The 13,982-nt window shown below is 38.6% G+C and overlaps 1 protein-coding gene across 3 annotated transcripts; it reads right to left on the reverse strand.

Annotated features, from left to right (window-relative positions):
- Positions 1–1,511: 1,511 nt before the first annotated feature.
- On the reverse strand, positions 1,512–3,784 carry wdr53 (WD repeat domain 53). 3 transcript variants are annotated; one of them, XM_048161190.1, is made up of 3 exons: positions 3,719–3,784; positions 2,586–3,080; positions 1,512–2,197 (listed from the first exon to the last, which is right to left on the reverse strand). In XM_048161190.1, the coding sequence occupies exons 2-3, from the start codon at positions 3,072–3,074 to the stop codon at positions 1,592–1,594; spliced, it is 1,095 nt and encodes a 364-aa protein (XP_048017147.1). In that variant the 5' UTR covers positions 3,075–3,080; positions 3,719–3,784; the 3' UTR covers positions 1,512–1,591. The 3 variants fall into 3 exon arrangements, with proteins under 3 accessions (XP_048017147.1, XP_048017145.1, XP_048017146.1); XM_048161188.1 differs by having other exon boundaries at positions 3,588–3,777; XM_048161189.1 differs by having other exon boundaries at positions 3,618–3,772.
- Between the last annotated feature and the right edge of the window lie 10,198 nt (positions 3,785–13,982).

Below are 13,982 nucleotides of genomic sequence, written 5' to 3' on the forward strand. Positions count from 1 at the left end.
ATTTCCTCATAAACCAATTACAGCAATCATAATCTACAACAGTAAACTTTTAAAGATACCAGGTGTAAACAATAAGTCTCTGCTGTGACTTCTCTTAACACAGTGATTTATTTTCATAGTAAACCATTAAGCCTCTGCTCCAAACATTAAAAACAGCCTCTGGTCTCCTCAGCCCCTGGACTGCAGCATTACTGCCACCGTTTGCAAATACCAAAGAAATTAATTAAACGCGCCATAAACTGTGGCAAAATTGACTTGTCTTATAAAAGAAAAGCATTTTTCTCCTAACTCAATTGATCAATCTCAAAATTAATGGCAAACATGTTGAAGATGCCCCCAATATTTGCATATGCCAGCCCATGATCAAGGCATTAGACAAGGGCAAGGGCAGCCAGTATTAACGTCTGGATCTGTGCACAGCTGAATCATCAGACTAGGTAAGCAAGCAAGAAGAACAATAGCGAAAAATGGCAGATGGAGCAATAATAATAACTGACATGATCCACAATATCATGATATTTTTAGTGATATTTGTAAATTGTCTTTCTAAATGTTTCGTTAGCATGTTGCTAATGTACTGTTAAATGTGGTTAAAGTTACCATCGTTTCTTACTGTATTCACGGAGACAAGAGCCGTCGCTATTTTCATTTTTAAACACTTGCAGTCTGTATAATTCATAAACACAACTTCATTCTTTATAAATCTCTCCAACAGTGTGTAATGTTAGCTTTAGCCACAGAGCACTATCAAACTCATCCAGAATCAAATGTAAACAATATAACAGTATACAATACTCACATAATCCGACGCATGCACGCATGCATGACGAACACTTTGTAAAGATCCATTTGAGGGTTATATTAGCTGTGTAAACTTTGTTTATGCACTGTTTAAGGCAAGCACGAGCTCCGTGGGCGGAGAGCACGAGAATTAAAGGGTCAGCAGCATAAATCGGCTCATATTTAATGATGCCCCAAAATAGGCAGTTAAAAATGAATTAAAAAAAAATCTATGGGGTATTTTGAGCTGAAACTTCACAGACACATTCAGGGGACACCTTAGACTTATATTACATCTTGTAAAAAAACGTTCTATGGCATCTTTAAAGTGACAGCAGCCTATAAATACCTGCTGACGTCTGAGATCTTGTGCCTGTTTCAGACTCGAGCGCGAGCCGCACATGCAACTGTGTGTTCACACCTGGAGCTATGCAAGGCAAGTGTTAATTATTTATCAATGACCATAACTTTTATAATGGTTAACAGAGGTGGGTCTCTTGTTAAGGAATTACAAACGTTAGTTGTTGTGAAGTCTTACTTTCATAAGGCCATGCATATTTTAACTGAGTAAGAATAACCTCTAACAGAGCTGACCAAATTTGAAGTGTCACCAGTTCAAACAAAACTGTGTCACACAAGCAGGAGAAAAGCAGCCACTTGATCACAATGTGAATCCCTGAAAAATTCCCAAATCAGATCAAAAGTGGAACAATAAATGCCTGAGAAAAGCATCATTTAAGCTGCAGATCTTGCTTAAGTTTACATAACTTTAATATATGTAAAGGATTTTACAGGCCGATTCAGACGTATATTATAGTTGATCCAGTGAATACACAGATGGGCAGGAACTCTGGTCCGTCACCAGCAGACTGGGCTTTCCCTCCAGCACAGCCGGACACACCCAGTTCACCTTCTCTCCGTGCTGAAAACACTGTCTGGGCCCGATGTTTCCATGTGTCTCTGAACTAGAGGAAGCACTGCCGGCCTCCTCTTCCTGTCGTTTCTGGTTTTTGTCACTTGTCTTGGCTCTGGCTTTAGTTCTCTTCTTGTGGCCTTTAGCCTTCCTGCCATTTTCCACCAGTGGATGTTGACTGAGGTCCCAGAGAGCCACGAGGCCGTCATTCCCTCCGGTGGCCAGCCAGTACGGGTGTGAGAGGAAATTGATGAAGTGAGCCTGTGATGCTCCCTGATTGTGAGCCTGGAGCGTCTCTCGCTCCCGAAGCCTGCCGTCGTCAGACACCCGCAGCAGATGGACGCAGCCGTCCTCGGCCGCGCAGGCTAACACGTTCCCGCAGGACGCCACACCCACGCAGTGTGCGAGAGGAGGGTTGAACATCTGACGAGCATCTTCCTCCTGCGTGTCCTGCAGACTGCAGCTCCAGAGCGGACGCGGCTTCGGCAGGTTCCACAGCAAAACCTGCAGCATGAGAGATGCAAATCAAACTGACTCAAAAAATCAGAGTTTATATTATATTTAAAAAATATTCTGGCTCTTCCCAGCTTTATAATGGCAGTGAAAGGGGGTTGAGATTTTGAAGCCCAAAAAAGCACATCCATGCATCATAAAAGTAATCCATATAGCTCCAGAGGTTAATAAAGGCCTTCTTAAGCGAAACGATGGGTTTTTGTAAGAAAAATATTCTGATTTTTAACTTTATAGACTATAATCACTATACTCCAGTCATTTATACAGATCAGGGGTCCCGACCTGTGTCAAAGGTTTGGAACTAGACAAGTTTTTCTGTTGACATTCAGAAACACACATCACTACTCATCACATGATGCGAAAGCCTTCAGTGTCGTACCTGCATGTCGAGTCCTGCAGACACCAGACTCTGAGGCCTGTGAGGTCGGAAGGTCACGGACGAGCAGATATTGTCGTGTTTGCGCAGCGTCCTGACGACTTTCTCCAGCTGTAGATCAATGAGCGTCACGGCTCCGGAGTCGTCGGCCGCAGCGAGATCACGGCCGGTCTCGTTCACGGACAGACAGTTGATCTCCTCCTCGGCCACGTCTGTCAGCTCAGCCACCGGCGTCTTCAGGTTCCTGCAGTCCAGCACACTAACAGCGCGTCCGTGAGAGGCGTACAGCACGCAGGGAGCCGACGGCGAGAAGGCCAGGCTCGTGACGTCATCGTCCGCGCTCAGGTGCAGCGTGGAGAGCGGCGAGCCGTCGTGGTTCCACAGGGTCAGTTCTCCCGCTTCTGCTCCGGTCGCCACCATGTGCTGGGATTGACAGGAGACTGCAGCACACAGCACCGCTGAGGAGTGACCGCCGGCCCACACACGGGACATCCTGACCTACACACACAAATATAATGTTATTAATCAAATCAAATAAAAAACACAACAACCATACATAATATTTTGTAAGGTGAAAGTGAAACCAGTCATGTAATGCTCTCCGAAAACAACTAAAGGAATCTAAAATATCCACAATTAAATAAATAAGCAGAACTGAACTAGTGTGGATGAAGGATGAGAAAAACATGACAGATCGATTCAAATAACTGTAAACTGCCTTGGCTTCGACAGGGAAAGAAACAGCTGTCAAAGCAGAACTGTTTATTTCACACTGAAATGAATATCATCCTGCATGAAGATCCATTTCTTACTAAATTACACTAATCAACAAATTTACATTAATCACCATTGCACTTGCACATGGATGCCATTAAAATAATATTTAATATTAATCATATTTCTTACTATTTAATCTTTTTACATGAAGGTAGTCTTTATATAGCGTTCAGCACATATATTCCTGTACACTGGAGTCAGATTTCGCTCTGTATTTTGGTGGCTTACCTATTGATCGAATCGTCTTTTGACCATTACCTGAATCCCAAATAGCGAATTAAATCAGTTCTGCTCTTATATTGTTGTTTGTCGTCATTAGATTGCTTTCTTTTGCTCCATACAAACATCGATTATTAGACCTGTTATGTTTTGCCGTCGCTCCTGAGCTGTTTTCACGTGTCTGTCGCCTGCTGATGACGTCGCGAGGTCGTTATGTCACGCGCCTTGTAACATTTGCTGCTGTTGATATTAAAGATTTTATATATATATATATATATATATTGCACTGCATATGTGTATACAGTGGTGGCCAAAATTATTAGAACAGTAAGATTTTTTTTTTATGTTTTAAAATAAGTCTCTTTTGCTCACCAATTCTTCATTTATTTGATCCAAAATGCAGCAAAAACAGCAATATTGTGAAATATTTTTACAATTTAAAATAACTGTTTTCTATTTTAATATACTTTAAAATATAATTTATTCCTGTGATCAAAGCTGAATTTTCAGCATCGTTACTCCAGCCTTCAGTGTCACATGATCCTTCAGAAATCATTTGAATATGATGATTTGATGCTCAAGAAACATTTATAATTATTTTCAATGTTGAAAACAGTTGTGTACAATTTTTTTTTTTTTTTCAGGATTATTTGGTAAATAGAAAGTTATAAATTGATGTAGTTGCTGTGGAGTTGATTCAACTCATCCACTAGCATGTGCCGTCATGTTCATCTTTTGTGTTGAATTGACCCTCGTTTGTGAAGCAGTCCGGCGTAAAATGACGGCATGTCAACAACACTCTACTACAACAACTCTTCCTCTTCTCTAAAGCAGCCCAACATGGCCCCGCCCCCTTTGTTGTGTGTTCTCGGGGGCGGGGTTTATGTAAATTTTGGGGTTAGTGATGTCACCAACCCAGGAAGAAGCTCGTTGTAGTCCCTACCAGCTGTTTGTTGTAGTCCTTAAAACATAATTTCTATAAAAGAAAATATCTCCTTTGCATTGAACTTTGAGCTTCGTAACTTTGCAGATGTTGTTTATGATCAAACAGCAAGACTGCGGCCAAAATGTTTGCAAATGCGATCATTTTTTTAAAATGTGCGAGTTAAAATTTCACATGGTTGCATTGGTTCAGGGTTTTTTTGGCACCTGGAAGGCACATGTCCTCCGTTGACCCTTTGACGCGTACGATCACACCGGTGTGATTAGAACGATCAGTGCATCACATGATCAACTGCTGAATTCAAATGTGCTTTCACGCTTTGGCTGGCGCTGAGCCAGATGGACGCGCTCAGCACTTGTCATATCATATATCATAACTATTCAGTGTTTTCAAGTTACATAAGGTTTATTTTAGGTTTCAGACATTTAAATACACATAAGTACCAGCAACACAATACATTTATAGTTTGTAAATACACACTGATGTCTGTGGAAGCAGCAAAAACAATCCATTCAAATATCAATTGACGAGGTGTTTTATTCATATCAGATATACATTGTGTAGGTTAACTATAAAGTTTACTCTATTCTTCTCCCACATCACCAGCTCACTCACTCTCATGTATTTCAGGAGAAGTGCACGAATTGACATGTTGTAAATCTGACAGATCTGATTCTCTGAACTGCGGCGCAAAACGCATTATAGATCATGATCATTATAAAGTTTTTTTCAACAACAAAACACTTTAACTTGTATTTGAGAATCGGAGAATCAGCAGTTAATGACATAGTCAACAAGTTTGTAAATATATGAAGAATAAAAAAGTAAAAAAATAAATAAATGCGATATATCTACAATACAGCGCTATAGTGGCTGCGGTGTGTCACGTGACAAGCAAGACACGTCGCCATGGAAATAATACTTTAATACTTGTTTAAATAATAACATCCATGGCAATAATATTTTTGTTATATATGAAAATATTTTAGTAATGTTTTCTTTTAAATTTATGCTTGTTGGAAACAATGTTCAGATTTTGCAAATATCAAGCTTTTAGTCACTGTCAATTTGTACATCAATGCAAAACCAGCATATACAAATTAAGTGAACAATTCATTGATTCAAAAATTAAGTGAACGATTCAATGATTCAAAAAAAGAGTGCGACCAAATTGTAAGTCAGTGCAACCAGCTGAGAAAGTTAGTTGCACCAGAGTGACCAGTAGAAAGAATAAGTCTAGAGCCCGAGCAACACTGCATACTAACAGGAAATCATAATCAAGGACCCTTTAAAGCTAGTAACGTGAGAAAGCAAACTATATTCTCATACAGCTGACAGAAACATAAAAAAATGCATTACATTTCAGGTCTTTTTTTCATCGCTGTATTAAATATTTTGATGAGATAATCAAGTGTTCTAAAATACAACCTCATAAATTGTGCATGTAAACATACAATATACATAATGTGTCTGATTTCAATGTTATGGCATTTGTGTAGATGTTTATTTAATATATTAACATTTAGATTTAAAAAGTACAGTACATTTTCACTGGTTCAGTACTGTTTTTAAATTTTTATATTAAAGTTCAGCACTATTTTACATGTTATGTTTTTAAAATATATACTGAATGAAAACAATTAGTTTATTAATCGGTTATCAGCCAGCGTGGGCCAACCTAACTTATCTGTAAAATCCACTAGTGGTCGACCTCTAGTTTGCACACTCAAATATTCTGATGATGATGACGATGATGATGACTAGTAAAACAACAATTACTCAACAATGATTTCAGCGAGACTTTCTAATTAGAACAAATCGTTCATCAACTCAAGTCTCACACTGAAGCTTAGATTGTCTGCAGTCGTGTTTTGATTGCAAAGGAATATGCTTTTGAACTAATCTTTTTAAGTGATTGCATCATTCTTTTTCGCCTTTATTTGGCAAGACAGAAGTATGAGGAACGGGACAGGAACCTCGACATCACTGAAGAGACATGTCTGATTCTGTATGTTCTGAAAGACTGACTACTCACGACTGTCCCTCAGAAGTCAATCATAAATGAGGTCAAATTCAAAAGAGAGTAAAACTGAAGTGCTTCTCCTCGTCCAGGTGAAGAAAACACCTCCGCCTATAAAGATCATTTCTGATGACTGATGTTAACAGGTGTTTTAACGAAATCTGACATTCCTGACAAATCACACTACTACTTCCCTGAGAAGTAGTTTAAAGGACTAGATCACTTCAGAATTCAAATTTCCTGATAATTTACTCTCCTCCATGTCATCCAAGATGTTCTTGTCTTTCTTTCTTCAGTGGAAAAGAAATGAAGGTTTCTGAGGAAAACATTCCAGGATTTTTCTCCATATAGTGGACTTCACTGGGGTTCAACGGGTTGAAGGTCCAAATGTCAGTTTCAGTGCAGCTTCAAAGAGCTCTACATGATCCCAGACGAGGAATAAGAGTCTTATCTAGAGAAACCATCGGACATTTTCTAAAAAAAATTAAAATTATATACTTTTTAACCACAAATGCTCGTCTTGCTCTGCGATGTGCCAGCGTTCGAAGGGTCATGCGTGACGTAGGCGGAAGTACCGATCCAGTGTTTATATGTGAACGTGCAAAGACTAATTCAAATGGCCTTTACAAAAAAAATGGTAAAACAACGATGTCAGATTATTTTGAAGTTGAGATGGAAAGCTTTTAACCCTACCGCGGTACTTCCACCTACATCACGCGTGACCTTTCTAACGTGATTACGTAATGCATGGAGCATCTCAGAGCAGTGCAAGACGAGCATTTGTGATTAAAAAGTATATACATTTTTATTTTTTTAGAAAATGAGATGAAGACCAGCCTGGACCTTCTCACTGGGTCCACAACAGATCTGAAATCAGATCTGGAGGATCCAGAACACCTGCTGACCAAAGCTCAGGTAGTCAGGACATGAGACAGGGTGTTAAAAGAAAAAGAAAAAGAAACACTTCTGGCAGATCAGAAAGCAGAGAACAGAAAAGGAGGAGATCAGACCACCTTTCTGATTCTTCAAATTATTCTTTTGTCCCTCATTCCATGAATATTTATCCCTTGCCTAATGAGATGAGACAGGGAATTAAAAGAAAAAGAAAGCCTTCTGGCAGATCAGAAAGCAGAGAACGGAAAAGAAAAAAATCAGACCACAACTCTGATTCTGATTCTTCAAGTGATTCCCTCAGCTCAACGTTTTTCCCTCCAGCATCACTTGGAGAAACATCCAGAGATGATGAACAGCCTAGACCTTCTCACCGGGTCAACATCAGATCTGGGATCAGACCTGGAGGATCCAGAACACCAGGTGACAGTTAGGTTGAGATGACAGTTAGGTTGTTAAAAGAAAAAGGAAGACTTCTGGAAGATCAGGGAGCAAAGAATGGAAAAGCCAGAGATCACTGCACCGGCAGCTCCCGAGGGCATTCTGTCATGCGCCTTGTAACAATTGCTGCTGTTGATATTAAAGATGCAGTAATATATTTTTGTAGATGTTTGATTCATTGCCCTGCAATGTTCCATAATAAACTACTGGAATAACCATTTTAAGGTTATTAATTAGAAAATGGATTCTGTTAACAACAAAGTTAATACATAGAATTTATCCAACACACCAATTCCTAAAAAAATATAAATCTGATCTTTCTGTATCTTTTTTAATGTATATGTTAAATTCTTTTGGAGTGATGTTGAATGTTTATTTGATGGAATTAAAATTAACAGAGAATAGAGATGTTATTTTTTATTATGGCAAAAAAGATATACACGAGTCATATTTTTAAGTGAAATCTTATTATATTACTTAGTAAGTTTTACATACACAAATGTAAAGGTCTGAAAGGAAACCCGATATCAGCCATTTCAAGACTGACATAATGATTTATTTTGAAACTACAAGGACTTTCAAGTCGTAAAGCGATCAGAACTAAATTTAGACTATGCGTTTAAACCCTCCTTTTTGTTTTATTTTTTTCTTTCTCTTTTTTTCTCTTCTTCATAAGTCCATAAGTTTTCCCTCTTTGTCGCCATCTCTGTTCAAAACCAGCAATTGCAGTTATATGTGGAATCATCATCTTTACGTGAGCTGTACATCGGCATGACTCCACAGCGCGGATGAATCTAATGTTTGCTGCCAGTCACCACAATGGTGTGGATACTGTACTTCTGAATCATAGATTGTAGTCTTGGAAGTATGAGCAAAAATTTTCACCAGAAAATGTCATCCACATACCTGTGGATTTCAATTTCTGTAGCCACTCCGCAGTCCAAAGTCTTTTGCTTTTGACTACGGGTGAATCTCCAGTTGTCACTGATGATTGTCATTTGGACCTTTCTGGATTAAAATCCACCATCAAAATGATAAGTTTAATTATTGAAGCTGCTGTGAGAAAAGGCTACAAATGGTCCATCACCTGCAGCACCCTCACTTGTGATATAGCCTACTACCTGGGACTCCTTCTTCATGTAAACAGATGTGCTGTAATGACACAAAGACGAATGGCTGCATGCTCAAATTTCCAGCAGAAACCCCGCTCTTATTATAAAACATTATTACAAGCTCACTGTTGTGAATCGGGCTAAGGTAAGGAGATAGTTTTGAACACTGGCTGGTTATGTACTTGCTCAAAAATGGATTTTGGATAATTTTTAACCTAAAAAAGTTACGGACTGCAGCTTTAATATGTGTATAATTTCTCCCTAATATTCTTGTTTTGAATGTTATCTTGTATATGAATTAGTTAGCCCTTCTGAAGACTCGCTTCAATGTGTGAGGCCTGAAGTGGACTTGATGCCACAAAAGTTCCTAATTTAATATGTGATAGGCCGAAGAGAATAGCTTGTCTTGATGAGGACACTACTAAATTTTATATTTTCACTCAACTCAATCCAGTCATGGTGTTCGGTGGCGAATCCAGTGATGATCTGCCTGTTGAACAGTTTAGCGATATCAGCAAAAATCTGGATGTGCTGAGAGAGCGTGTTATAGAGAGTAAAGTGTTTTTGTAGTTATAAAATAGGCTAATACTGTTTTGATATGTTTGCTCTTTGCAATGGTTACTTACTATTTACTGTTTTTTATAGTGTTGTTTTTGGTGAATTGTATTCAAACTACCATAAATTGCATTAACATTGAATTGTATTAAAACTACCACTACCAGTGAAAAATAAATATACCAAAATGTACATTTATTTTATGCTAAGTATACTACAAATACATTTACATATTTATGTACTTAATATAAATAACCTGCAATTGTACTTTTGGTATACTAAACTGATATACTTAGGCTCTGAAACTACTAATTTTCTGACTCAATGCACTTGAGTTATCCAGATATAGTGCTGAGGTCCAACTAAAGCTATACTGAAGATATACTTGAGTATATTTGATTGTGCTAAAGTGGAACTATCTCAAGAATAGTTTAGATACACTTTAAATATTTGTAATATTGTTTTCCGCAGGTTGCAGAGGCCTTTCAAAACAAAGTATACAGTTTTAGATCATATTATTCTTGGTCTTCACTAACGGATGGTGCAGTAGGGATATCGGGAAGAACTCATGTTCAATGCGATTATTAACACATTGAAGCAGAGCAGGACCGAGTTTGCGGGAGGCGAGGAGCTGGAGCAATAAACACACGCCTACGAGCAGCGGGACTTAAAGGCCGGCGCCGCTGCCCTAGAACGGGAGCTTTTCGACAGAACCAGCGGCAGACGGTAAACAGTAAAAATAAATAAGAACACAATCCACCATAAAACATGCAAGAAGTAATAAGGAACTAAGTAGTGGTTTGCTAAGACACTACTTTCGTGTCCCCTGATGTGGTTTCTATGTGTCAAAGGGTGTAAGGTTGCCCCGTCAGTTTAGAATGGGAATTTCTCAAAATAGTTGAAAACATTAGAGATATTGTTTGTAATCCCATAGATTTTTTTTAATTCATTTTTTTAACTGCATTTAGTATACTATTTAGGGATATTAAAACACATTTTAGCATCATTATAAATGAGCCGATTCAGGGCTACTGGCCCTTTAATTCTCGTGCTCCACGCCCACAGAGCTCGCGCTTGCCTTGAACAGTGCATAAACAAAGTTCACACAGCTAATATAACCCTCAAATGGATCTTTACAAAGTGTTCGTCATGCATGCGGCATGTATGCGTCGGATTATGTGAGTATTGTATACTGTTATATTGTTTACATTTGATTCTGAATGAGTTTGATAGTGCTCCGTGGCTAACGGCTAATGCTACACTGTTGGAGAGATTTATAAAGAATGAAGTTGTGTTTATGAATTATACAGACTGCAAGCGTTTAATAATGAAAATAGCGACGGCTCTTGTCTCCGTGAATACAGTAAGAAACGATGGTAACTTTAACCACATTTAACAGTACATTAGCAACATGCTAACGAAACATTTAGAAAGACAATTTACAAATATCACTAAAAATATCATGTTATCATGGATCATGTCAGTTATTATTGCTCCATCTGCCATTTTTTGCTATTGTTCTTGCTTGCTTACCTAGTCTGATGATTCAGCTGTGCAGATCCAGACGTTACTGCCTGCCCTTGTGTAATGCCTTTCATAATGTTGGGAACATGGGCTGGCATATGCAAATATTGGGGGTGTACACCCCGACTGTTACGTAACAGTCGGTGTTATGTTGAGATTCGCCTGTTCTTCTGAGGTCTTTTAAACAAATGAGATTTACACAAGAAGGAGGAAACAATGGAGTTTGAGACTCACTGTATGTCATTTCCATGTACTGAACTCTTGTTATTTGACTATGCCAAGATAAATTAAATTTTTCATTATAGGGCACCTTTAAGAAATGTCCATTGTGCACTAAAGAAGTACACGATATAACTACAGAAGAGTCAAGTTTTAAATAGGAAAATATCGAAACTCTTTGGTCATTTTTGAGCGAGATGCTAACCATCTAATCAGATTCAATGAACTATGCTAAGCTATGCTAAGAGTGATACCGCCAGACCCAGAGATCGGCTGAATGGATTCAGAAACTGTAAAACTCAACTGTTTAACTCTAGGGGAGTTGGAAAATGAGCCTATTTTCAGACAAAGTGGAGTGTTCCTTTAAGGAGAAAATACTCAGCAATGGTGTTAACTTGAATTTGCACATGGTTTGTCTTAAAGCATATTAAAAACACCACATAGACATATAAACAACATTAAAAACTTGATTTTCACCACAGGGGGACTTTAACATTATTGTTATTATGTTTGTAATTCGTTTCATTGTATTATTGTAAAGCACCTTTGAACAATCTTATAAATATAAATGAAGTGACAAAGTGACAAGAAACTGACAACCATATTTTGCAGCGTTGTGAATGTGGCCCTATAGCCAACAAACCCATCTCCCCAAATAAAACAAAACATCCCATGCTGAATAAATGTACAGATGCAATCTTGGATTGGCTTTTATTTTTCAATCTGTCTGCTTCACTCTGCTGACAAGTCAAGCCCACTTCTAGGTCAATGCACAAACAGCGAACATGGCACTGAATGGATCACCATCTAATAGACAAGTCTGTGCTATATAGTGCACTTGTCACAGGCCAACACGCTCATTTTCACACACTTGCACCCTCTTGATCTCACACATCCTCTTATCTAACCCTCATCATCTCACGACACTGCTCTTGCGTATCCTGCCTGTTTGCTGTAAGTACCCTTTTTGTCCTCCAGTATTTATTGATTTCTTTTAGCTAAATGGTTTTTGTTTTTGAGAAATTGAATGTTTAACACAATTACTCAAAAGTCTGTGCTCATCCACACCAGAAAGTGGATTTTGTAGACACGAGTGTGTTTTTGTCCTCATAATAGGAGACAGTCATTTTCTGTTTATTTACTGGAATTATTACAGCAATATTAAGAATTATCACAGCTCGTTCCTATGCAATGTTGTGTTTGTGTATTTCATAATAACTATGGCTTGTGATGAACAAACTGTTGTGAAGAAAGAACCATTACAAAGCTTGGCAGGCTTCGCTTTTCAGCTGTGAGTTGAGTTAAAAGCCAGAATAAGCCTTTTGTAAAAATGCTGACGTGAACCAGGCTTTCTGTTGCACTGTCCAACTGTCTTTCTTTTAACACAATAGTCCTCACTGACTGTTACACTTTCTGCATGTATTCTGTGTGCATCTGCACTTTTCTTTATCACCAAGTAACTTTACTTCCTTAAAAGTTGGAATGTTTTTCTTTGTTTAAATGAATGAATGTTCAACTTCAGGTCATTAGTGAAACAGTAGGAGATATTCAGCAGAATGTCCTAGCTGCTCTTTTCCATATTATGAAAATCCGATGGCAAGCAGGAGCTGTCAAGCACAAAAAAGCAAGTGTAAGCCATCATGCACTGAACATCTTCTCCTGAACGCTTCTGCATATTGGTGATGTGATTATTCATGTGACACTTCACTGTTTGTTTTTAGTCATATTGCATTCGAGTTTGAATTGGTGAATGAAAAAGGGTACTGACTTGAACCATTTTTTCTTTTTAGTTATGTGAGGCTATGGGGTCTCAGTACTTCCCAGCACGATCCGTGCTTTTCCAAAAGGAGCCGAGTGGAGTTACGTACCGTGTGCCTGCTTTGATCTACATTCCTCGATCCAGCTGTTTCTTGGCCTTCTGTGAGGAGAGACTGACTCCGGCAGACGCTCAAGCACATCTGCTGGTCATGCGCAAAGGCACTTTTTATAAAAACTATGTGGAAGTAAGATGCGCTCTAACATATATCAACACTGTTATAACTATTTAATGTATAGAATATGTTTTTTCATAATCAAAAAAAGCATCTTATTTCTCTCCTCAGTGGAAAGACATGGAGGTGTTGAGTAGCGCTCGACTGGAGGGCTACCGCTCGATGAACCCTTGCCCTGTTTATGATGAGTTTACGGGCACCGTCTTCTTGTTTTTCATCGCTGTTCTGGGTCACACCTCTGAGTCTTACCAGTTAATTACAGGGAAGAACGTGACACGTCTTTGCTATGTGTCTAGCAGTGACCAAGGGGACACCTGGAGCCCCGTTACAGACCTTACTAGGACGCTCATAGGGGACACCATCAAAGGTAAAGTCTGATCATATTCCTCTGTCCAGGATACGTAAAGATTATGTGTGTGTTTGAAAGCCAATATTAAAATAGTCTCTCTTATCCCAGTTAAAGGTATAGTTCACCCAAAAATGAAATTTCAGTCTTTCTGTGGAACACAACTGGACGTAATTCAATGAATATAATGCTGGGTGCATTCAACACAATGGCTATACATTTCGGTTCAATTAATCTTCATTTTTGGGTGAAATTTACCTTGGTGAGATTCTGGTGAGATTCTAATTTAGTTATTCAAACGTAAGACGACATAAAAAAAGACGTACCTCAGTGTTCCTCCTCAGCAAAATTCAATTTGACCA

The sequence above is a fragment of the Megalobrama amblycephala genome, linkage group LG16 (assembly GCF_018812025.1).
Source record: "Megalobrama amblycephala isolate DHTTF-2021 linkage group LG16, ASM1881202v1, whole genome shotgun sequence".
In the NCBI taxonomy this organism is placed as follows: Eukaryota; Metazoa; Chordata; class Actinopteri; order Cypriniformes; family Xenocyprididae; genus Megalobrama; species Megalobrama amblycephala.

Coding starts and splice junctions, on each gene's coding strand:
- wdr53 (XM_048161190.1), bottom strand. CDS start 3,074: ATGTCCCGTGTGTGGGCCGGCGGTCACTCCTCAGCGGTGCTGTGTGCT. Junction 2,198..2,585: donor CTGCAGGACTCGACATGCAG/GTACGACACTGA, acceptor CTCATGCTGCAG/GTTTTGCTGTGGAACCTGCC.